The sequence below is a fragment of the Conger conger genome, chromosome 2, assembly GCF_963514075.1.
Source record: "Conger conger chromosome 2, fConCon1.1, whole genome shotgun sequence".
NCBI lineage: Eukaryota > Metazoa > Chordata > Actinopteri > Anguilliformes > Congridae > Conger > Conger conger.
This window is the reverse complement of record NC_083761.1, coordinates 67855559-67881535: the sequence shown is the minus strand read 5'-3', so window position 1 is coordinate 67881535 and position 25977 is coordinate 67855559. Positions and strand designations below refer to the sequence as shown.

Here is a 25977-nt window from a genome sequence, read left to right as displayed (position 1 = left end):
TACAGGGTCAGATTTACACTTTCAGCCCATAACTGCATTTCTCTTTGCATTCCTGTAAGAGCACTCTCTCAGTTGTAATCTGACACTTTAAACAAAACCAAATGATTCCGTTTTGAGGAAAAGCCCGGATCAAGGATAATGCTGCCCTCTGCTGTTCATAAAATGACAGCGCAGGAACCTACGACACATTTGACGGATAAACTTTACACCGAAGACACATAACTGCCAAGATCTGGAAATATATAGTATTACGTGAAGAAAGTGCCTACTATCAAATATGCTGCCAAATAGACCGGGAGGTTCAATAAGATCTGCGCCCTTAAGCAAGACCATTAACCCTGCATTACTCCAGGGGAGGATTGTCTCCTGCTTAGTCTAATCAACTGTACCTCGCTTTGGATAAGAGCGTCTGCCAAATGCCATTAATGAAATGTATTTAATGGAATGGAATGGTGCAGAAAAGGAAACCTAGAGGCCCAGCTTCAGAAAAAGGGAACAAGCAACAATACTTTATAAAGAAAATTGAGCTGCGATTTACAGACACCACATGAGATAATGAGATAATGACTCATGCCAGCAAAATGTCATGACTATTTCTGTACAACTGAAGCTAACATACATATGCCCTGGTTATGCCACACACTGCACTATTATATAACAAAGAGACAGGACTGGACTTCCTCCAGTCTTCTGTACAGTAAAGAGTGTATCATGCTAGTTCAGCAATATCTGCTTGTCAAAGATTATATTGTTCCTATAGTACATACTGTGCTTTATGTTTGTATATTACATGTATGCATGTACATTCTTTGTCACATGTTCTTCCCAACTGTTACTGCCGACAGATAAATGTACACTCGCTTCACATTGTTTTTACTAAGAGCAAATAAAGTGCTGCTTTATTTAACACCTAATTCTTTATTATACTGATCTTCTGATGTATTCTATATTTATAAATAGTCTACCTACTGCTTATCTATGCTACATATATACCATATATTGTTGTTTTCACATTTTAAATAGTTTGCATATTACAATATATGAATTATCCATATATGAAAAATTAGAATTAAAAATGTAATTAAAATGTTACATTTATGATTTTCACCTTTCTCAAGGTGATTTAAGGTAACATATTACCATGACAACCACATACAAGCTGTGCAAACAGGGTTTTTACAACCCTGACTAGGCCCTGATTATCATATTGCTGGATATGCTGACAAAACCACTCACACAAGCAAGTCCGAATGATAACTTTATCTGCTTTATATCAGAAAAAGTGGAGCATGAACTGTGTGCAAACCCCCTTCATTATTAGGCTAAACAGAACAGCTAGGCCTCGCCTGTGACTGTGTCAATATTACCAGTAAACATTAACTCAAAGTCTCCATTCCTGGTACAACTGAAACACTCATAGCGAGAACAGACACATTGAACAGGCTCACAGAACCAGATCGAGTCCTGAGTCCCCAGACCCAGGAGACAGCCAGACCCAGCCAGGATCTGACAAGACTGTGGAAATCCCAGAGACGACGGCCTTTTCAGCACTACCAGGGCAGCTAAAGACAAGAGTTCATGCAACTCAGTGAGCCACATAGAAACTACAACACAGCACAACCAACCACCTCTCTTCTCTACTTCCTTGTTATACACAATTGCATAGCAGTAAAAGGACACACCTGACATGGCGGTGGAAAGGTGAGTAACTAAGCAAACACCTGGTTTAATATTTCATTTTGACTGAAACGCAAGTAAAACAGTTTGTTTTGGACAATCGGTCTTTGGAATCCGCATTTAGAAACTGTTGTCCAACCACTTGTTATCTGCTCAACATGTACAGAACAAAACACTTGAGAAAATGAAAGTAAAGCATTTAGATTTTCTTAGATTTGCCGAGTCTTTTCTATATTTTTCCACTTTCAATTATGAATGATGTTACCGTAATTATACAATGGCGTGTTAGATGAAAAACAAAACATTACACATTAAATGTTCAAAGCTCAGAATTGCTCAGTGGCATAGAAAAGAATCCCTTGGCCAGCAGATCTAAAAAAGGAGAGCTATAAGCACAGTGGCACAAATGATCAAATTTAGTGTAGGATTAGGCTTAATCTGTGTCCACAAAACAGACCAGAAGTACTACCAAATGAAATTTCAAATGGAGATTCCCTATATAAAACTGTATGAAACTGGCCCTATTTGTCTTCAAAACCATTTTAGTACCCTTTAGTACCCCTGTCAGATATATAGATACATATTCTGAACTGTTTTTGCATTGTTTTATTTAATAATACATTTCTGAATAGCTTACTAGAAATAAGTCACTTCACACAGAAATAATTGCTGCTGACAAGGATGTCTTTCCAGATGACAGTTGGATGTTCTATGGTTCATATTTAAAATTAAAACATGCCAAAGGGAACTTATCTTTCTTTTTTAACTGAATCATGGGGATGTGTCTGTTCTGCTCTCTTTACCCAGTGTGTCAGCCCAGCCTGGTGCAGATGGCACAGTGCTGGACTGGGGGGAGTGGGCACTGCATCGGCTGCGGTCAGAGCCCTGGGCACTAGGTGGTGCGGTTGTCATAGCTGCCTTCCTGGCAGGATTCCTAGCCCTGATGCTCTTTGCCTTCATCTATGGATGCTGCTGCGCTGCAAGCAGAAACAAGACAGACAGGAACAGGGTACTGTAAACACCGGACTCCACCTGCGGAGTCCCCCACAGATACCTTGGAATTGACCATCGAGAGTGCCAGTTACTGAGCAGCAGTTCATGAACATTTGCTGAGTTGCCACAAAAGGAACCAATTGCATTCCCGTGAATGTGAAAACCAATACAGATGTTTTGCATTTCTTGCTCAGGTGACCCACCCATGCTTAGGACCGATTATACTCTAAACCACTATAGGAAGCCCTACACTAACTCCTATCAAGTGTGCCATCAGTCCTTTACTGCATCGACCCCTGATAATGTGATGTAATTGAACAAGTAAATGGGAATTATGCTTGCTGTTCATTCTGATTCACAAAATCAATTTCACAACAAAATAAGAATTTCCATAAAATAAAAGTAAATAGCTGTCAAATTATTTTTCTGTATGGCATTCTTCAGCAAAGCGCTAGTAGACATGAATGGAAATCTTCATGGTCTCACAGAAGGACACAACACCTTTCAAAACCAATTATAAATTTTCTTCAGATCCTGCCTTTAGCCTTTGAGACAAGCATTCTTTTCCAACCAAAGGCAAATACGTAAATGTTTGCTCTGTGGTTTTGGATGACATTCAAAGCAAGAGTTACAATCACTTTATTATGTTGTTTTATTTGTAGGAGAGTGCAGAACACCCCTTGGTCAATTCAGCATCATTTAGGGGAAAATCCATACTCTGTTTCTGGTTGACTAATGTGCTGTAGAAGGTGGAGGGCAATTCTTGGGCAACACACCCAGCCAGTTTATGCTAAGCAATAATCCTGCAATTGGATACTAATATGTGAGTTTTCCTCAATTAATGTACTTTACTTACATTTACTAAACTTACTACATGTTTCTCTCCAAATTCCAGGTGATTACATGGTAAGACTAAAAAAACATCAGATGCAAATAGATGACTGCTATAAAAAAAGTTTTTACATGGGCAGAAATACAAACTGGAGCTTTTCATGAACAAACCCTGGTTGATTATTTCGATATTTGAATAACCAACTTTGAATAACCAACAATTTGAATAACAGCACAGCCTAAACAAAACAAAAAATACCCCTTTTCTGCAATGACGTCACAGTTGGGCAGTTTTTCTCTTCAGTGGTGGGCAAACAATTGTAGTCAGTATCTGCACTTAATGCTGATTGTGTGAACTTTATTGTGTGAAATGGATTGGTGTAAACATGTATGATGATGTTTTGTCTGTCATATATTCACACAATTTGTTAAGTTTGTTCCTTATAAAGTGTGATGGAAATAAACTATTCATTCATTCATTCATTCATACCACATAATTTTCATTATAACATGCTAAGTTGATCATTTGATGTGGATGAACATAACAAGTCCACCCTGTCAGGCTAAAATACAGGTGTATTTAAACAGATTTCATAATATATTTGTCAAAGAGGACAAAGTCCACTTCAGATATTCACCATTATAGTTTGTCACAATTACTTCGATTTTGGTTGCTTCAGCTCAATATGTACAAGCTGACATTGTCCGCCCAATCATGTAGGCTGTCTGACAGGATAGACATGTACCTGATATGGTGGAATCATACGCATGCATGTTCATGATTCAATGACATATTTGTTAGTAATGATAGTTTTGTATTTTTGAATCATTGCTGATGGACAGATACAGTGCCCAAATGCCACAAGTAGCCTATTCAGTGAATGCTCTGTGCAAAAGGAAACATTCACATGGAAGTAGGTGGAAGAGCAGTTCAGGTGGGATGTTGGCCAAGAATTGTGTCAGTGAAGTCAGACGTGATATGAATTTTAGGAGGTATGTGAAGGAAACCTGTTCAGCTTTCTATGATCAATATGAAATACGAATATCAAGTGCTTGCTCTGAGAGATAAAGAAGGCAAAAAAATAGTAAATACTATTTAAAAATAAAAAATACACACATTTTTTGTTTTTGTTAAAATATCTTTCTTAATTTAACTAGCTGTTTATGTCCACATGACTGGTGTCCAGTTAATTGGTGTGCCTTGTTCTAGCTATATTCAACCACAGAACAGACGTGGCTTTCTATGGCTCTGGTAGGGACAAGCGAGACCACCTTTGTTTATGCTAGGAAGAGAGCTGGCGCTTTTTTATGAGTCACGGTTCTTTCTCAAATACACCAGGGAGCATGCGCATTACAATCGCCAAATGACACCATAGTTGTGCGACACGCAACAGCAATGGCGAGCGGAAAAAAGAGTGTCCCTCTTTCTTCGTTGGCGGTTTACGATTCAGACCCCGATTCCGATGTAGAGGCCGGAGAAACAGGTTGGAATCGGTCCCAAATGCTTTCATGAAGCTAACATTAGAACCACAGTTTTTACGTTGGTGTATCTTTGCGCTTCATTTGTTCAATGAACGCTTGGTCCGCACATGGAATCAAGAATGTCACTATTTCTAGCTAACTAAATAATATCCGCTGTCTAGTTAGCTAGTTCAGTTAAATCATCTATGCTAATACCAACAACGTTATTTGCTATGTAACTTAATTGACAAGTTAGTTTACTTTACCAAGCAAGTGGAAAAGGAAAGAACTCAGATATTCATTTGTTTAGTTTATCTTGTGAAAGATGGGGGTAGATCTTCCTGGTTGACTTGTTGTTGAGCCACTAACGTTAGCTAGCTGACTAACGATGGAGCTAAGTAACGTTGTCATACAATTTGACAGATGTGACTGAAAGCGAATCTCTATCTTAGTTTTCGTCGCGGCACCACTTTCGACACCCACTGTCTTAAAATTGGTTCTTATCGTGAAGAGTTGTACTGTACTGTCCTCTAGGGTCCTCTTCACACTTGTTCCTGTGTTAAATCTGCACTTCGCACTGTACGTCGCTCTGGATAAGAGCGTCTGCTAAATGCCGTGTAATGTAAAAAAAATATATACTATCCTTTTAAATAAACCCATCTTGAGGGTTTATGTGCAGTTTTCAAAGGTTGATTCCTCTATAAGGCAAGGCAAGTACAAGGCACTTTTTGTGTTTCAGAGGTCCATGGTGGGCTCGTGTCAGCCAGCTATGGGGATGATGATGCCAACCGGATGGAGGAGGGTGAAGACCGAGGGTCTGCAGATGAGGACAGTGGTGACAGCTCCAGGAATTCGGTCAGTCCAACTGTTTCTGGGCACCAGTGTTGGTCAGAAGGCACTCTTGGTTTTGTCCTTGACTCCTTGTAAGTCAGATGAATGCTGCACACTGATGCATATGGGGTGGTGTCCTGGTGTCAATGTAATGCTGTCCTGTGCACAGTCAGAGACCTACGCTACTGAGTAGCTTATGTTTAGATGTATCATTTGGTAGAATTTAGGCAAATTCCTCCCTGAATAGCAGATGATGTCATTATAGTCAGCTTTGTACAGCCAGTTTCCGTATTAGAAAGAATGCATATACCAAACATGCAGTAGCGTGGTTGCATTAGCTGTGAGTGTAAGTACAGAAATGAATAGAGGAAAGTGACGAGTTCTGGAGCTGCCTGTATTTGCACTGTAAAAAAAATAAAAATAAAAGTTAAAATTAGCAAAAAAAATTGAAGTGGTGCCAATTACAGGGATAATCATTCAGTGACCTCACAAATGTTTCACACCCCTGAGAGAGATTAATAAAAAAGACTGTATAAAATAAGCAAAAGAAGTGCTACAAGTACAAGCTATATTTTAATTCTCAAACCTGGAATATATTCTACCTCAGTAAAGCTTCAGTGGAAGCAACGATAATAAAAATTGAAACTTCAATCGATTCCATTGGAAAACTTGCCAGTGTGCTGTAAAATGAAGTTATAATTATTCCATTAATTCAAAAGTGATTTTATTTCATATGTGTGAAAAGAAAATTTGTTTCATTAGGATACTGTAGTATCCACCAGAAGGCATTACATACAACACTGTGCAGTTGCACTCTTGACAAAACAAGAAAAATGCAGTTTGATTTTCTTGTGCAGAAAAGATTCAAATCCAAGGAGTTTACATAAGTAGGGACTGTATTTTTAGTCAATGAGTTAAGTAATTTTTGGATCTCACTTTTAATATAGCTGCAACAAATTTGGCATCTATGTTGGCAGGAAAACAAAAGCTGTTATTTTTTCATGTCAACACATATTCCTCTTCTGAATGTGTAACGCAGCAATGCAAACCATAGTGCAGGGAATCCCAGAGATGCATGAATGGGACAGCCAGCTGTGTGCTGCGTTTCATGTCGCGAAGTCTGGGAAAAGGGGCATGATCATGATGTGGTCCATGCTCAAATGTGAGCCATTATCACCTGACAAGAAAGCTGCAGAATGTGGTTCAGTAATATTGTGTGAAGTGTTTCTCAGTCATGGTGCCATCAGTGAACGCTACCTGGTTGTAGCGTCATCCCTAAATGGGCTAAAATGTACAACGTGCGTGGAGGTTTCTGTTGAATCTTTGTCTAGACATACCATTGTGGCTTTTTGTAGTTATCCTGCAGCACCAAGCATCATGTGTAACATAGGCTCTGGTGCCGCCTTCTTTGAGCCGCCATCTAGCTGCATGGAAGCAGATTTTGGACGTGTCTTCTCTGAAGTGGTTTTGGATGCTATATCCCTCTATGTCACTACTGTGAGAAATACAGTTATTGCAGATGGTGGTAGTGTGTTGTCCTTGTTGGTCTTGAGCGGAACTGAACTGATTGTATGACAAAAACCTAACAGCACCCCCCTTCTGGCTGTTCGTGTTTGTGTGAATTTTTCCCCAGGATATTTGGGCCAGTAGCTACATAACTATATTGACATTAGTACTTTCATTTATGTTTGCCTTTCTACCTTGTATGTTATAGTGTATTATAAATCGTGAAATTAATTGGGTTAATTTTCCATTTGTACCAATTTTTACATTTTGTTTAGCTAATCATCTATACTTATGCACCCATGTCATTAGTTATGCTCATACTTTGTATGGTAACAGGAGTAATCAAAATAATGCAACATAGAAAGGGATTTGGTGCTCACACAGTTGTCCTAAATAAAAAATACAACAGGATGATTGCAACCTTGAACTAGAGGTGGTAACGCATTTAATTAGGCTATTAATGCTGTGTGTGGTGGCTAATTACACAGCATGTTCCTCACTTCTGCCTAACAGACTAATTGTAAGGTTGTAAGATGTTGCATTATTAGCTAAAATGTAAAACAGAATCCCTTTTCCCCTGCATTTCAAAAAGGCTTTGGATTGCACCACAACTTCCAGGTCAAGGTTACTCCGCTCTTGCTGTACTGTATAATTTGCTAAGCAGAAAGTAAAAAAGATTAATACTGTAGTTGGGTAGCTTTGAGCTGTTTGCATACCTTATGATCTCTAGAGTCTGACATCTGCAGAAGAGCTTTGCTTGTGCCCAGTTTTTTTGTCATGTCATGGAAAATGTGGCGATAAATGCTGCAGTCCAGCAAAATAAAAAGTGGACGATGGGCTTGTTTCTGAACTCTGGATTGCGCAGTGGAGGTCGTTTAAATTAGTTTTGTAGTACCGATGAACACTGCATCATACAAGTAGCTAATGCAGTGCTGTGCTTTTTTAGAGCCTGGATTTTTTTGAAGGGCTGCTTTCATTGTGGGCTTTTGTTGTGAGTGTGAGAGAGAGAGAGTGAGAGTGAGTGAGATCAGGGTGTACATGTATAAAGATGCAGGTGTCATTAATGTCTGCATAATCAGGGGTAAATGAGTGTAGTTACAAAGAGGCATTTAAGGATGAGGCGCCTAGCTGAGCTTTTGAGTGTAGCATTCTCTTGGGTGCATGGTCTCTACATGTGCACTTGTGGTTGTTGGTCAGGTTTACATACATACAGTAAATTGGTTCAGTTCAGCAACCAAATCAAGTGCATAATAATAATACGTTTTATTTATAGAGTGCTTTTCAAGGCATGAGTGCAAGGTTATGTATAAACTAAATAAATAAATAAAAACATTAATTATTGTAGAAAATACAATGAAAGATCACTGGATCTTTCATCAACTTATTTAATGTTTGTTGTTAACTACTACTGTATGGAGAATGATTTGCAGTGTGCTCTGTTATAAGTGTTAATGAACATAGACAGGTCGGCATTGGTTGAGGAAACTTGACTCCACCCTGTATTCAGTGACACTGCTCAACCCCCTTCCCCCTCTTGTGATTTTAACCCTTTGCATTCTTGTCTTTGTAGGAAGAGGAAGAATCAGACCTTGAGCGGGGAGACCCAGATGATTTTAAGGTATTTGAAACCGCCTGGTTTGAGGCTCCTAGTTTGGGTGTAAATGTGTGGGAAGTACTCGCCGGAAAAATAGCCTAGTTATTTTATTATGAAGAAAATCCACTAGGTGGAGCAATTGTTTTAGATTTGAACCCTTTTCCAGAGGCCATTTCCGGGCATATTTATGGCAGTAATATGGATGTATGCAGATGAGTCAGTGCACCCCTGTCACATGCGTCACATTTCATCTTGATGTGCAGTTTTAGGTGGGCGGGAGTGGGATTGCGTCCCTGCATTATATTGAATGGTTAATGAGGGAAATGTGAAGGCGAGATCGTGTGGAGAATAACTAAGTCCACAAATGATGGTTGATTGTGAACGTATGTATGCTTACATGCACAAATATACATGTGGGTGTTTGTATGGAAATTTGAACACCTATTTATAGGTATGATTTTGGTGTGTGAGCATACTTGAGTTTTTCTGCATTAGCAATTACAGACCAATGTACAGCTCTGCAAAGACAATATGGGCTGTACGTGTTTACTTATTCTTTTTTGGGGCGGGGGGATTTATAATGCAAATTATATAATGTATGCATATTTTCGTTATCTTACTGGCTACTGATGAAAAAACTGTATTTTCTTGTCCTTATTAGTCATGTGCAGAAGCAACTATTTGAAGCAGAATGTTATGGTGGTGGGTTTTTACTGTTGGAGTCTTTTCTTCAGTGCCTTTATTATTATAATTACACATATATGTTTGATGTAAAAGTAGTATTGCCTGTAAAATGCTATCTTGAGTGAGGCTATTTGCTGACCTATTTTTGTAATGGCGATGGGTGAGATTGGAGCTGGTAGGCTGTGGGTCCTGGACCCTCCTCTGGAGCTGCAGGCTATTGGCTGCAGCAGTGAGAGAGCAGGGGAGGAGGACAGGGCCACAGAGGTGGGAGGGGGGGAATGGTGCTGTTGTAACTGACACCTGCCTGATTCTGATAGTGTGTTGCACCAGGGAGGGATTTTATTTTTACAGGCCTGGCCTGCTGTAGCTGTTTTTCTGGTGTGAGTTTGGGTTTGTCTGCAGCCTTCCTGACCTCAGCATGTTTGTGTTGGACAGAGGCACTGCTGATTATATGGACCGCCCCTGGAGCTCACTGTGCTTGGTGAACTAGAGGGTCCTCCGCTCCCTGACTTTGTTGCTACTGTATTTTAGATTTGGGGCTATGTGGGCAGCTTTCTTGTGTGAATTCTAAACCTAAGCAGAACCAGGCCTCAGGTAGGATCCCAGCAGCTCTCTTTCCCAACTCCGATAAGTATGTGCACCAGACTTAAGGTTCTGAGCCTAAATACTAGCGGAGTATTATTATATATTTTTTTCTTCTTCCCCCCTTTCTTCATTGTTTGAGATCATTCACATTCAAAATGAACACGGGAAGGGACGGCACAAAGGAAGACAATTGCTGGACTCGTGCTCTCTTTTTTCTTTAGGCCAGGTTCAAGTTTATTTAAGACAAATGAAAGAAACCTAGGGGTTAAAGCAACAAAAGATGTGAGTCTGGTAAAGCTCTTGAGCTGAGCTTTTGAAACACACCCACGCAGGTTTATTGCTGTAAGCGATTAAGAAATGGGCCAAGTGGCGTTGCCCAACTCTGATTTATGTACGCTGCACCGTCCACAGCTTCGCATGCTCCGCCCACTCTCCGAGGCAGGAAGTGGGGCCGCTTCCACATATTGCAGCATTTCACTGTTGTGTGTCACCTCTCAACATTACACCTCATTTACACATGTTTTTCACACTCGAGCTGAATATTTAAAACGTGTCACTTTGAGTCTGTTAAGAGCCTGCCGCTGAGTCAGAGTAAAGGACTCGCTATCTGCAGGCTGCCGAACTAAAGCGTCTGCCAGCATTTTTGCATCAGCTTTTAGCACCCTGTCGCGTCTCGGAGATACCAGCTTCCTCTGCGGGGCGCATCCTGGCATCCGCGGCCTGAAACGTTGATAAACAAGCAAAAGAGCGGGAGTGCTAATCGCTCCGGGGTTCTGTTCTGCAGCTGAAGTACGGAAGTACGCAAAACATGCCTGCCGTAGATACAATTGTCATTTAAAAGCCCTTTATATTCAAAGAATGGGAATGGTAGCGCAAATGGAATGTCGTATCCAAAATATATTCTGTACGTATTTGTACGAGTTTTTTTGTTTTCAAAAATTGCAGGGTTGATTTCTCGTCTGAGTCTGCTCCATCAGAACTCATCACGGGGATCATGGTGCATCATGGTGCATTCTGGTGTCTGTGTTGTCAAGACCTCAAAATGGCCGCCCTCCCCTTGTTGCCATGCCATTGAAAATGGTCCAAAGCAAGCTGGTCTCTACCAGCTCCAGTGTTCCTTGGCTAGCAGAGTGATGCATTTCCCCTCCTTGTGGAGAGCAGCCGGAGGAACAAAGAGCAACAGCAGGGAGAGAGAGAGGCTCATTTCCACATTTTTCAGTTCACTGTCGCACATCGGGCTGGGGGAGCAAAGATGACCCCCCACCCCCCAACAGCGAAGACGCAATAGCGTGGAACCGAGGCAGTTTCACGGAATTGCGAGTTGAATTGATGCTGCTTGCTTTCATGGGCAAAGCACTATTGTACTGTGGCAGCACAATAAAAATAAATAAAAAAAAGGCTGTTTTTTTTTTCTAATTTACTGTACGCCCGCTCCTGCTCCCTGCCGCCCCCTCAAACCCTTTCTGCATCTCCCCTCTATTTCCAGTCACTTGGTACTTCCCCCTTCTCCCTCCCCTCCAGGGCAATGCTTGGATGTGCCCCTGCAGTTGCTAGGTAACAGGGTGGCAGTATTGTGTGGCATATGAGGTATGCGTGCATGTGTGTGTGTGTGTGTGTGTGTGTGTGTGAGACTGAATGAGTCGCCGAGTGAATAGCAGCACTGTTCCCCGCAGCTGAACCCATGTGATGCCCAGAGTCTTGGCATGGAAGGGCAACCTTTCAGAAGCAGCCCTGATCACCCCACCCTACCCCCACCCTTGCATAGTTTGTTGTCTAAGAAGGATCCAGTCTCTATTGTACACTAAGAACTTGCATGCAGGATAACAGCACTGGAAACGCACTAGGAAGTGAATAGTTTCTGGACTAATTCTTTTTTTCTTTTTTTAATGTTTTTTTTCTATTTTTCTATTTTCTATAAGGAATAGTGCTTATAGTGGATAAATAAGGAATTATCCTTTCATGTAAAAACAGTTTGTCAGTTTTTTAACCCCTTGAGTTATTTGATGTCCTGACCTCAGAAAGGTGAGGTGGGTTCAGAATACAGGTTTGTTGTTACCTGTACTTGTATATGAACCTTTTGTGAAATATTTGATCCCCCCAGTTATGCCATCTAATTATTCAACTTTTTGTATGGCTAAATTAAATCTACCGTTGAGCTGTAGGCTAGATTCTTTGTCACGTAATTTAGCTTGCCAACTTGACAATATGGTACACAGCTGTGTCCTGATTTTTTGGCGCTACCTGCACATAAATCAACATTAAATTTACAGAGGAAGAGACAATGATACGTCGTTTTCTGTAGCTGGCTGCATCAACTGCTGTCAACAGGAATAGCATAGGACCAAAACTAACCCCAGCATTAGCCTGTCTCTGTTATTTAGCCGGCTACATCAACACAAGTTGTCAACAGCCCCCACACGGCTTACATTTACATTGCAGTTGCCACCCGTCTGCTTGTTCATGACATCATTAATTAAAAAAAAAAAAAAAATTTGACATTCTCCTAATGTAACCTCATGGTACAATATTTTCTAATCGCATGTGGCAGTTTCAGGGCACTTTGGGAACCCATAGCCGCGAGGCATTGTTTAACGTTCCGGATATGCATTCGTTGCTCGTACGTTGTTGCCGTGCCGAGTCGCGACTTGTTCGCTGCAATGTGTTCAGAACTCAGATAACCGTGAATAACAGTAATGACCCAGCCCTGCTGCACAGCATGCCTGGCCCTGAGTTGTTTATACACGATGCCAGTCACTCTTTCCCTCAGGGACCATTCACTAGTCTGAGAAACCACATGGTTGGGAAATATAGTGTGGAATATAAAACCTGTCCCAAGGAAGGTGAGACCAATTTCACTTCCTTATTTCACACAACCTGCACAATATCTTGCCTATGTTTGCCAGTTAAGTGGCTATACAGGATTTAGTTGCAGGGCACTAACTAGAAGGACATGCTGATTGCCTTCTCATATGTCTGGCACTCTTAATGTTAGTGACGCTAAGCAACTAGCTTACTTGCATTATGGGATTTCTGCCCCTACTGTAAACCGCATGTTGCAGTTGCTTGCCAAACCGCACACAATAAATAAACCTCTCTAAACATGCGTTTGAATGCGTTTGAATGGTCGTGAAATGGTGATTCAGAAATTAAGTGAGGGCAGCTCGCATATCTCTGGGGTTATAGTCTGTCTGAGAAGCAGCACTCTCTCTGTCCTCATATTGGGGCACTGCTGTGACAGTACACTGAGTGACAGATAAATGTGCACGGGCCCAGATATACCAGAGTGCTGATGAGTTTTGGGCTCAGTCGAAGCACTGCGCAAAAAATAAAAAAATAATAAAAATAAAAAATAATAATAATGCTGTCTTAAGTGTTTCAGTCTTTAATGAGACTGAAAATATTAGCTTGATTAAGTTACTGTTTACTTGACAAGTGACATTTTGTTACCCATTGCCAAGTCTTGAAATAAAACTGTCATCTCATTGGCAATATTTTTTTGTCTTTCTTTTGAAGTCTAAATATAATACTAAAATACTTGTTGAGATTAACTAGTTTTTGCAGTGTGGTCACAAAGTTGACCACTGCATGAGAATTACCCTTTGGTTCTGGTTGAAAAGCTCTTCGCAGTCGAGCCTGTAGACTGCTCACATGTTTTTGGTTAACAGTAACATTCACACTGCGTCTAGAGGGCCACTTGTAGCTCCACACAGTCTTATTTATGTATTATTTACTGTAATCACATGCTTATAATAGATATGTATCATCACTTGAAAGGTAATGGCAAGTTACATATTATTGCAGAGGCCCCCCAACTCTGAGTGGTCTATAATGCCACCAACATCAAGTTTGCACTCAGAGAAAGGTGCGTGAACTATCTGCTAACAAGCGTCATCTAACACCTGAATTGGCTTTAACTGCCACTTACTAGAAGCATTTTTCAACATCGGTTTCCTCACAACAAGATGGTGAAGGCCTAAATCACTGCGTTTCTATTCAGTTGAGTCTAACTGCTGAATCCATATTGCAGAAGTCATTACATTTTGCTATGGATTTCGTGCTTCCCACGTCAGCCCACATTGTAGGTATCCGTACAGTAAATGTGTTATGTGACTGTGCATTGTCAATCCTGACCGGATCATACTGCCATTTACTTATTAACCTGGCAGATTCTTCATAGCAGGAGTGGGTGGGATTGAGTTTTAAACTGCCTGACCGTTGTTGCATTTGCTGTTTGTTGTTAATGCCTGCATTCTAATGTTATCTGTGCTTTGTTCCAGGACATTTCGGAAAGTGAGAAGAGAGACCCCAATGAGCTGGTCGGTGAGTAGGCTGCATTTACCTCAACCTGTATGCGGTCAGTGCCCCGACCACTGGTATGCGTGTCAGATCCATATTGTCTGTGTGTCTGTTTGTATAGCTGTTGTTAATTTATGACCATGGTAGATTTGATAGAGCCTTGGCTATCAAACTCTGAAGCCTGTGCCTGAGGATGAGTCTTTCTCAAAGACACGGGTTACAAAGGTGCTACAGGAAGTTGCGTTCGCCTTTTTCTGCGTCACATTGCTGCCTTGTGGAAGCATTCACAGGTGCTTGAATGTGTGAATGATTACCTACTGGGCTATCGAGTGCTGGTGCCTGCATGACTACTGTAGCCACAGGGCAGGATGTTGACACGGTGGGGGGTGCCGGGTGCCTGCCCTACGGAGCTCCCTGTTAGGCAGCGGAACAGCAGCAGCAGGGTAAGGTGTGGCGGTATGCATCACGATGTCCTGCGACGTCTAGGTGCGAGATATCAACAGCCTCTGAATCACTGCAGTCACAGGGCTTCCGCACATACCACCCTTCATCCAGGTGCAGGAAATGGTGTGTGTCACCTGGTACCTAGCACCCTAATCTGTCTCCATCACACACTTGAGTATACAGCTGCAGTGTTCTTCCCAGGGCTCCACCCTGCCGCCTGGGTGCTCACGGATGCTTTTTCCAGTTCATACCTGTTTTTCGTGCGTGACACGTGGTTATAAAATGTGTTCGTACGCATCAGAGTTTGACAGCTGGATTGATTTATAATTTGGGCTGTTCTTGTTTATTTAGTTTCTAACAGGCTAAAAGGCCTTTAAGTAGCTTATGAAATCTAAATTGGTCCTGTGTGCTTTGAGATTGGTTGGTGCTCTTTCCTCAACTTAAAAAAAAAAAGAAAAAAAGGAAGGAATAAAATAAAGGAATAAAGGGAAGCGGTTTGCTTCTGGGCTCAGCTTGGCTTGTATGACAGTCAGAGATTTGGAATGTCGTTTGGTGGTGGTGGTGGGGCGGGGGGGGTATGAATTTCAGTAATTTGATGTACCAAACACAAAGACAGAGCAAAATGCTGGAATTTTCTTGTAAAGGTCCAGGGAGAGGATTTTGAAGATCAGCTTTGTTCGGGGCAGACAAAGGCAGCACTGATTTGGGCATTTTCTTCAGCCTTTTCATTGGTCTATTAGCGCCCTGCAGTCAGTCAGTCTGGCTTAGCCGTCTGTGTGTCCAGTGTGTGGGGACATTGTCACTGGGCTCTGGGCAGTGTGAAAACATGCAGCGCTGTCCCAGCCTGTCCCATTGTACTCCACTGACCCTACACTCGACTGGAAGCAGGGCCCTGCGCAAGTCCTGTATATACACAAGGGATGGGCCGCCTGTAGCGTACATGACTGGGACCCACAAGGTCGGTGGTTCGATCCCTGGTGTAGCCGCAATAAGCCACAATAAGATCCGCCCAGCTGTTCTGGATAAGAGCGTCAAATGCCATTAATGTAATGTAATGTAATGTAATGGATGGTCTACTTCAGTGATTCCCAAAATTGGGCCTCCCTGTGTATACTGATTTTTGGTCCAACCAAAATTGCAATGCCAGAATTTTAAGAATTTTCTAGATTTGCTTTTCATGTTTAGAGAGAATATGTGCCCTCCTAAGTGTATGTTAAGCCATGCCATGAAGAATAATCATATTGTGCTTAATAGCTTTATATGCAGTCAGGTCCTGAATTATGGGCACTCTTGATAAATATGTACAAAAATACTGTACTGAAAAATAATACCGTTATTGACGTAAACTTTATTGTTCGACATATATGAAGTAGTGTGCTTCATTAATGATTCAATGGAATCAACCAATAAGTCTGGAGGATGAGATGTCCATGGCATAACATGGATGTGGTTTTTTGATGTATGCTTGGAGTCATTGTCCTGCTATTCAGTCTACCTACGACCAAGAGAACAAGATTTTCTGCAAAAGTTTCCTGGTACTTCATTGAATTCATTTTGCCATTGATCTTAAATAGTGACCACTGGCAGCAAAACATCCCCAAAACATCAATGGCCCAGTAGGTATGAGATGCTTCTCCTTATCTGCATTTTTCCACCAAACATCTTGATGGTTTTGTTGCATGTTGTTAAATTGTTAAATGGTGATCCTTGGGCCTCCCTCACCACCTTCCTTACTGTCCCTGAAGAGAACATGCACTTGCATCCTCTTCCTGGCAAGTTTGCAACCATTTTATGGGTTTCACCTTTTTAAAAATTTTTTATTGCCCTTACATTGATAAGCGGTATGTTTAACTTTTTTTTTTTGGTACCCATCTTACCAGACCTGTGAAGGTCAGTTCTCATCTGTCTCTTTTGAAGTGACAGTTATTTGGCTTTTCCCCATGCTGCTGGATGATGGGGATTTTGCATCATTTTTATCATTTTTATACTCCAGTTGAGTGAAGCAGAAGAACATGATCAAATGGCATAATATAGTTCCTTTAGACCACTATTAACTAAATTAAGTTTGTAAGCGTTTTATTGGCAATTTTACTTTGTTTGGTTTTATTTGCAATAATTGTTACGGGTGCCAGTAAATTGCCATATGTGTCAGTAATCTGTGCTTTTCTTCAAATAAAGAATAGGTGGACTACTTGATAAAAAATCATTGAACCAATACTGTAAATGTATTGCAATAAAAGTATATTGTTTCCCACATGTTTGAGCATAACGTATAGATTATTATCTGTATTGTGTATTATTTTCAGCCTTTTAAAAATTTATTTATTTATTTATATAATAATCAAAGCTTCCAATAAGTCTGGAGCTGACTGTATACATACACCCTCTGGTGTTATGGGGGGAACCAGGCAAATTGACTGAGCTGCACATGAATGAAATGTGAGGAATTGTTGAACAGCACACAGCACTTTTCCACATCTCTCCTTTCAGTGTTTTATGCTAGACACCATTTCCTCTCCGTTATTCCTTTACATTCAAACATCCAACTGGGTCCTGCTTTACAATTGCTTGTAATAGTCCTTGCTGTCCAAAATTGATAAAGGAACATGTAGATTGTGCTTAGTGTTGACCGAAATGCATTAATAAACTGAATTCACTTGAAGGACTGCTGGTTCTCAGGGTGCAGAAGCAGCAGACATTGTGGCTGAATCAGCACGGCTTTGTTTTGAGTTTCCAGTCACGCATGTAGTATTGCACTGCTCATTGGTGCATGAGAGACTTTGCAGTTGCTTTTTTGAAACTCGTTTGAACCCTAGATCCCTGAATATTAAGAAATGTATGTGATCTGTGATTGCTGTGATACCAGGAAAGCAATCCGATGGCTCAGTCAGATTATTCTCCACACTCATTCGGGCAGCAGAGATTGCGCCTTTGGCTCTGTGTTTCAGACAGGGAATGTGCTGTTATATTCAGCCGAAGCCGCCAGACTTGCCTGGTCAGGTTTGGAGAGGGAGAGCGAAAGGCAGGGGTGTTTAGTGTACCCGCAGGCTATTCTCCAGTGTGAAGCGCGGTCATGGGAGTGTCTGTGGGCCCGGGGCCAGGAGAGGGCGAGGCTGAGGAGGCAGAGGCCAAGTCTAAGGATTTTGGGAGTGACTACCTGAGTTAGAGCGCTTTTATCAGCCTTGGGGGAAGGGGCTGGGAGGGGAGCTGAGGTCAGCACCTACCTGTTTGGACTGGAATGTGTTGTGTGCATGCAGCAGGATATTGCATTTGTCTAATACAATTATTTGGCTATTTTTTTATACAGCTTTGCACACGAAAAACACAACAGCACAGTGGAAAATAATAAAGTGGTCAGTGCAGGGTAGGTAGAAACCCTGAGAGGGCTTGTCCAGTAGATATCCTAAATAAAGATATCCTGTTGATATCTGAAACGTCCTATTCTGTTGCAAAAATGTATACAGAATTGTACTAAAGACACAGAACACTTATTGCTCTTCTTTAACATAAAGGAAAGTATTGTGAGATAAGATAAACAATGACCAAGACATAAAGGAAAGTATGGTGAGATAAGATAAACAATGACCAAGACTGATCCGTTTATACTGGTGAATTGTACTTTGCTTGAGCTGTTGCAGGTTAGCGTGAAGTTACTGTTGGGTATAGATGTGTATTTATTTGTAGTTGACTTTAGTTTGTTAAAACGTGGGGTTGCCTTTCTTCAGAAGAATCTGGAACACGCGCAGGATGCCATGACAACATTGTCCGTCACAGCACAAAGTTGACGTCTTCGATGGAGGACACGTTCACCTATGTTACAGCAGAAGGAGGTGGGAGGGAGGTGGTGTTTGCGTGCGGCGGAGAGGGGCGATGAGTGTTCCCATATCTCCTCTTCAACATGACTCCCACCTTGGCGATTCAGGCTGTCGGGACAGATGGGAATGCAGAATGATGCGCTGTAATGACAGAGCTGCAGTCAGGAGCAGAACAGAACAGCTCAGCACCCTCCCGGCACAAGCCCCGACACACCCAGGCTGGGTGGGGCATGACAGCTCCTCATTCCAAACCTTTTTCCTCTCGTCATGAGGAGGGTTGCAAAAGAACCTGGCAAAATCCCATGCTCTGACCAATCGGGAATCATTTAATGTTCTAAGACGCATCACGATTTCTGTTTGTTGTTACAACGCTGTTCTCACTCTTCATTGTTTCTTTCAGTGACTTTATGTGCATTACATTTATGGATTGTGCTTTTAATCTCATATCCATACTGAAACCGGTCTTTGCGCAAGACTGAGTTTTTGCCGTTTCTGTTCCCTCCAGCCCAGTTTTCCGAAACGGTGAGGAACATGTCGCCTGATGAAATCCGGATCCCACCCGAACCTCCCGGGCGCTGTTCCAACCACCTGCAGGTACGTGCTGTCCACGCCCACACTGAGCTGGGTGAGGCCTGGAGAACGTCCCAAATGCATCTCTGGATGGAGCCCGAAAAAAAAAAAAAAAAAGAAGTAGCTGTAATCAATCCCCTCTCCATTTTATCAAAGTTCTCAAGCATTTGTCACTCAGCTGTCTTCATTCCTGGCACATTTCATTGCCTCCTGAGTTGCTGGTTGATTCCGTTTACAGCAAGATGAAGTCTACTGCACACAAGGAGAGCCAAATTCAGAGAAGATGTTTATATTATAAGTCATTTTATTATTTACAAGGAGGTATCCGTCTTCCTCTTTTGGGTGGAATGCCAAATATCATTGCAATGTCCTGAAAATGTCTCTCCACCTACCCTGGTTTTCTCATATTATAGCAGTTGAAATTAAATTCATTCTGAAATTGTTGTTCCAGTTTAGGAAGGAAGGAGGTCTGTGTTTGGGCGTGTATGTCTGCGCCTGTGCGGGTATTTTAGCTGGAGGCAGATTTGGCAGTGTGGACCAGAAAACACAATAGTCTCCAGGTAGTAAACGGGCACTCTCTGCCTTCTGACAAACTTGAGAGCTGAGCCAAGTCTCTGTATTGTCAGATAAGCAGAACAAAAAGGCCTTGGAAAACTTCCTGTAGAACTATTGAACAACCTATAGTAAATCTGCCTCCCCTGGCAGATATTTATTAAAGGAGAAAATGCTATAATCAGCACCTGGCATAGTGGTTTCTTCTGATTCTCCAAGAGTTTGACGCGTATGGCAAAGTTTAATGAACAACTTTAGCCAGTTGTTTTTGTGATCTGTACTTCACATGGGAGTCTCAGGGTAGCGATGTAATGGTGAAATGCAGTTTAGTAAAATGTTACTGTGAAGGTTTTATTACAGTTCAATTCTATATTGAAAGAACATAGTAAAAGTCAAAAAATGTATCATGAATTATAGAAATGTTTTTTAAATATATTTTATTTATGTTTATGTTTTTGTTAATGAAGTTCATACCATGTATTGCATTTCATGGATTTGTACCAATATGCCTAAAGTCCACTACTATTTGGAAACAAATAATGCCAATAGGTCATCATGCTCCCTCTTAAAACATGTGTTGGTTGGTCGGTCAAACATGATACCTTTATGTACAGTTATGTATGTAATATACCATGGGGTCAAAAAGTCTGCGACCACTAGTGAAAATCCTTCTATTTTGCATTCTTTTCTCATTTTAATACAAATGTTTTAATTACAATTTATATTATCATCATAACAATTCGAGTAAAATGCTGAATCTGAAAATTTGGTATGTACCCCACTCAAGCTGTCTTGGACTCCACAAATTGGTGCAAAACCTGATGATCCATGTTATCCCAGCAGTATTTGACAATGTTCCAAAAAGCACCTTGTGATGTTGCTGAGAGCTTGTCCCCATAAATGTTCAATGGGGTTGAGGTCAGGTGATTGTGGATTGTCCATCACACCTTGCTCTTTTTTGGTCTTCAAGAAGTTATTGCATTGCTTTGAAGCAACTTTAATTTGTTTTAAAATTTTCTAAAGCTTTCCAGATTTTCAATGTCGTCTCCGACTTTTGGACCCCACTCTTATGTATTTAAATATTTTATACTGCGTTAAACCAAAATAAGGGAATATTGTAAACCAAGTTGTTTTACTTTTACTTTGATGGTAATGCTGTTGTAGCAATGACATGGACTGCAGGACCCAGAATATGATAAGATATGATACAAAAATGCAATAGGGGAATGCAGGAGTCAACATACTATGTTCTGCACTGGTATGCAGGAGCCAACATACTATGTTCTGCACTGGCAAACATACTATGTCCAGCAGGCCTGTTTGATTATTCATTTCACAGATCTCTCTCATATAATCCCTTACTCCAAACTTGGGCCAAGGACAACAACTGTATTGAATTTAAGGCTGTACCCCAGACTAAAAAGCATATCCGTTGAATATAATGGTCAGCTAAGGTAGAGCTTTGTGAATCATAGTCAGCAGACGTTTTTGGACATTTTTGTGCAGCGCCACTTTGGGTGGGTCAATGCACATTATTCCTTTGACTCCTTCCGTTTCCCTCAATTTATTTATTTATTTTCCATTTCCCATAACATGGAACGCATCCCTGAATTATTATTTTTGACATTATTTTTTTGCAGTTACCCTTGTGCAGATTGACTAGCATTGGGGACACTGATATTTTACATATTTAATAATTGTATTAGTTCCTGGGTTTTTGTTTTTTGCTTGTCTGATTAATGTGAAATGTAAGAGCATAGTCCCCACCCCGCCCCACAAGATCTGAAGCAGTAGCCAATTCCAGACCTCTGTTAGTCATCATGGCACATTGCTGCTGGTGGCTGTGGATGAGCGGGACTGTGGAGATGCTGTCTGAAGTGGCTGGGGCCGGGTGTGGCAGGAACGCACACCCCCCTGGAGCTGCAGGTCCCGCCCTCGGCTCTGCTCTTTTGTCTGTGTCCCCATGACTAACATCCTGCCCCTGAAGCCCAAAAACTGCCCCGCTACTGAGGAAGGGCTGGGCCACGCTTTTCCAAATAAAAACATTTGGTTGTTAGGGCACGGGCAGCGCGGGCTTGCTCGGTGCCGTAAAACCGGCCTGTTGAGTTTCCTGTTATTTCCACGGCCGGCCCCTTTTCGCTCTCGTTTCACATATTTCTCCTCTCACGTCTTTATATCGCCACCCTTTTTAGATGCCATCGCCTGTCCATCTTCCCTGCTGATTTATTGCCGAGGGTAACGGAGCGAGCAGAAAGACAGATTAGGCTTCGGCCTATGCCAGTTTCTGGGGTCTCGCTTGAGCCTGGTTGTCAAATATAGCCCCAAGGTATCAGAAATGGTGATCGCACAATGACCCCATTCAGAGGCCTCTCCTCCCGGTGTACAGTGGTGCTAGGGTGAGCTTCATGTGTACATCCTGACCGAAAGCCCTTCTCCTCTGTCATGAACAGACAGCACACAGATACACAGACCTGTGGACAGAGGGCTTAGAAATGAGAGAAAAACTTGACTTGCTGTGTTGAGTGGGAATGCCACATAAACAAACCCTCAGAATGGTGGTACTACACTACTGTTGGGAAATGCATTTATTTTTGGTTTTCTTGACAGGAAAAGATCCAGAAACTGTACGATCGCAAATTACACGGTGACTTTGACACAAACAGCCACATCCAGAAGAAGAAGGAGTTTCGCAATCCCAGGTGTGTCACCCGTTTTCTGATGGTGGCAGTGTTATTTCCATCAGTCATGCAACAGGGAAATGGTCACATAGTAATGTTGATATTGGCATGACGCATTCATTTGAATGACTTTATGATTTTCGAAATGCAAATAATTGGCTGCTTGAATTGCCTCACAGAAACCTTGATTGTGCCATTCAACGCGTTTTAACCGTGGCAGAAATCACAAAAAAATGCTTAGTTACATGCAACTGAGCCAAAATCCAAGTCGACTCGATTATATAAGATAATGGGCATTAATGTTCAATATAGGTTACTTCTGTGAGCAAGCCATGTTTCTAGAATGACTGCTAACCAGAATAAGTTGAATAAGCAGTGCAAGTAGCTCTCTAATATTTAGTAGAAATAGCAGTTTCACGGACTGTGTCTTGGTGTGCGATCTTCCAAATTTGTCAGTAACCCTGTGTCTTTTTCAGCATTTATGAGAAACTTATTCAGTACTGTGGCATTGATGAACTTGGAACCAACTATCCAAAGGTAGATGTTTATGTTGTTTACATTTCCCAATTTTACATTTGAAGTGAATACCCACCTTGGTTATATTGCCTGCTAAAACAACATGGTTACTAGCAAACCTTAAAACTTTAATAAGTGCAGTTCAGTATAACTGAATACAGTTAATTTTCCAGCATGTTCCTTTTCATTTGGGAAAGGCTATTTGTGAGGAGTGTGGTCTGTGGTCATGTATTGTATCGCATAGTCATCTGTTAAAGTGACCTTTAATTTTCTCATAATAAAAGCACACCCTTATTGTTTCCCAGTCAGACAGAAAACTGGCTATGAGAGACAAATATTGGCTATTTGTTTTTGAAAGTAAAAGTGCAGCCATCACAGGATATGATCTTTAAAGTAGGAGAGATTTAAGTCTTAAAAATAATTATAGAGCAATTATTTCTCTGCAATCTGACCATGTAACTCAAGTAACATATATTTTATTTCTATTGTGTTTTCAATTGATGGCATAATGTTTTGTGGATTGTGGTGTCACAAGAGGGTGTTGAACTTGTGAGATGACTTTCTATGATATTGGAATGGTGAAATCTGCAGGAAGGAATGCGAATCTCTTCTTTCCCCTCAGGACATGTTTGATCCGCATGGCTGGTCTGAGGACTCTTACTATGAAGCTCTAGGTATAGTATGCAGGTCTCTGCATATTTTCCTTTTTCTGACTCTTCCTTGGCTGCTGTTTGCCCCTCGTGGTCTTAGTTCAGTGTGCATCTGTTTCTCCTCACAGCCAAAGCTCAGAAAGTGGAGATGGATAAGCTTGAGAAGGCTAAAAAAGAGCGGACCAAGGTGAATGCCCTGAGGCACTTTCCTCTTACACTGAACACTGAGCTCTAACATCTCATTTTGTACACACTGAAATTAGCTGGGCTCTATGGCACAAATGTCTGTTACTGAATGGACTTGTTGTTCCTCCATACTTTTCTGTATTCCACTATATGTGGTTTTTCTGTCATGTCTCCCTCCTGTTTTTCTCTCATCACCAAGGATGATGAGAGTACAAGCTGTAACAAGCTGTGTTTACTTAATATTTACTCCCGTCTCCACTGTTATATGGAAATGCATGTGCTTGTGCGTACATCTGAGAGCAAGTTTTAACAGCTCAGGCCTCTTTACTGCTGTTTACTGTCATCAGAATTCTTACCAAGTCAAAAGGGTGGGGAACCTTCTGTAAGTGTACGAAGTTGTCCAAAAAAGCATACTCCAGAGGCTATGAACGTCATTACCTGGATGCATAGGAAGCTGTCTAGCACGAGGTGTACATCGCAACAAGCCAGAAAAAAGTGGATAGCTGCGTGTTTTCACAGGCTGCTATTGAAATGTTTAGCTCCCGGGATTGAAGAGAATATGTACTGGGAGGATAAAATAGTGGTTTTGTCATGTTTGAATTGCCATGGCAATGTATTACATGTTTGTTTCAGATCGAGTTTGTGACGGGCACTAAGAAGGGCACAACCACCAATGCTGCGGCCCCCACTACGAACACAGCCAGCTCCACGGCAACAGGTATGGGTCCGTCATGTACAACAGCCTTCCCTCTGACCCTAAACAGTCTTTTAATTCAGCTTTGCTTAAAGATGATGCTCCGGTTGAATCAAGCCCTTGTTTTCCGTCTCAAAAGTTCTAATTCTTGGTCTTTTTCGCAATCTTTTCTTGCTCAAATATTTTTCTGGGTGCCTTAACTGAAATGTTATTGTCTGAAGCCTCTCTCTCTCTCTCTCTCTCTCTCTCTCCCCTTCCTCCTCTTCTCCCTGCAGAGGCCCAGAAGAGGAAGAGTAAATGGGACTCGGCCGTCCCAGTGACCCTGGCCCAGCCAGCGCTGCTCACCACCACCGCCACGCTCCCCGGCGTGGTCTCCGTCACCACCACCGCCAGCGGCACCAAGACCACGGTCATCTCTGCGGTCGGCACCATCCTCAAGAAGGCCAAGCAGTGAGCTGGAGGGGTGGGAGAGCGTGTCTGTGACGGCCTCTGCGGGGCGGAAGCTGTTTGGAGGACCCTGCTGTCCTGATCTGCCCGAGCGTGACCGTGAAAATGGAACACTTCTGTCTGAACCCTCCCCCCACCCAGCTCCATCCTTCTTCAGACTTCATCTGGTTTGCCTCTACAGACCCCTTTTGCTTCTCGTTGTGGAGCCCTCCAAGTTGTACTGCCTGCAAAACCAACGGGGAGCATCATCAGAAGCGCCTAGTTAAATTGGTGTCTTTTCCGGAATCTTGAAGTGGGATATTGGTCGATCTACCATTAAAGTGTATTTTCTGCATACATCTTTGTTTCTCACTGGTTGTGTATATTTATGTAATTATATTGGCCGATAGAGGTGGTATCAGTCCATCTGTATTTTTTTGAGTTATTAGTAGTTTCAACTCAATTCTGGGACAAATCTGCTGTTAACGGGTTGGTTGCCTGTTGAAACCAGCGCATCTGCCTCCCGATCTGTTGGCTTGTACATCCATCTTGGATCCCCCTCTTATTTCTTTTAACATTTTTTTGTCAGGGCAGTGAAACAAAATGTCTGATAAAGTGTCTAACAGAACTGAGGAGATTGTGCATGGAGAGGAAATCATTGCTGTTAAGTCACCTTTTGAAAATGTTGGAATCAAATGTGTTTGTATTTTTGTCTCATTTTAATTGTTACTGGGATTTTACGCCCTGTCCAAACCCTTTTTGGTAGTATTTTTTACACATGTATATACTGCTTACTGACAGTAAGGGAAATAAAAACTCCAAACCTTTACAACTGACCAACTGACTGTATTTTTGTTTGTCTGCCTGGGTTATCTTTTTCTGTACTGCCTCCTTTACTGTCCCAGCTTCACACTAACTGACCTGGGACTTCATGTGGTAATCGCAAATATTCCTCTCTCCTATGAATATTTATATAATGACCATTATT

The 25977-nt window shown here is 41.7% G+C and overlaps 1 protein-coding gene across 1 annotated transcript; it reads left to right on the top strand.

The window, feature by feature from the left end:
- The first annotated feature begins 4831 nt into the window (after positions 1 to 4831).
- On the top strand, positions 4832 to 25825 carry sap30bp (SAP30 binding protein). The gene is made up of 11 exons (XM_061233258.1): positions 4832 to 4985; positions 5702 to 5817; positions 8870 to 8917; positions 14440 to 14482; positions 19223 to 19311; positions 22447 to 22538; positions 22994 to 23054; positions 23656 to 23707; positions 23812 to 23870; positions 24503 to 24587; positions 24839 to 25825. Exons 1-11 carry the CDS (start codon positions 4898 to 4900, stop codon positions 25015 to 25017), a joined length of 912 nt encoding a protein of 303 aa, XP_061089242.1. The 5' UTR covers positions 4832 to 4897; the 3' UTR covers positions 25018 to 25825.
- Positions 25826 to 25977: the final 152 nt, after the last annotated feature.

Coding starts and splice junctions, on each gene's coding strand:
- sap30bp (XM_061233258.1), top strand. CDS start 4,898: ATGGCGAGCGGAAAAAAGAGTGTCCCTCTTTCTTCGTTGGCGGTTTAC. Junction 23,708..23,811: donor CTCTTACTATGAAGCTCTAG/GTATAGTATGCA, acceptor TTCTCCTCACAG/CCAAAGCTCAGAAAGTGGAG. Junction 24,588..24,838: donor AGCCAGCTCCACGGCAACAG/GTATGGGTCCGT, acceptor TTCTCCCTGCAG/AGGCCCAGAAGAGGAAGAGT.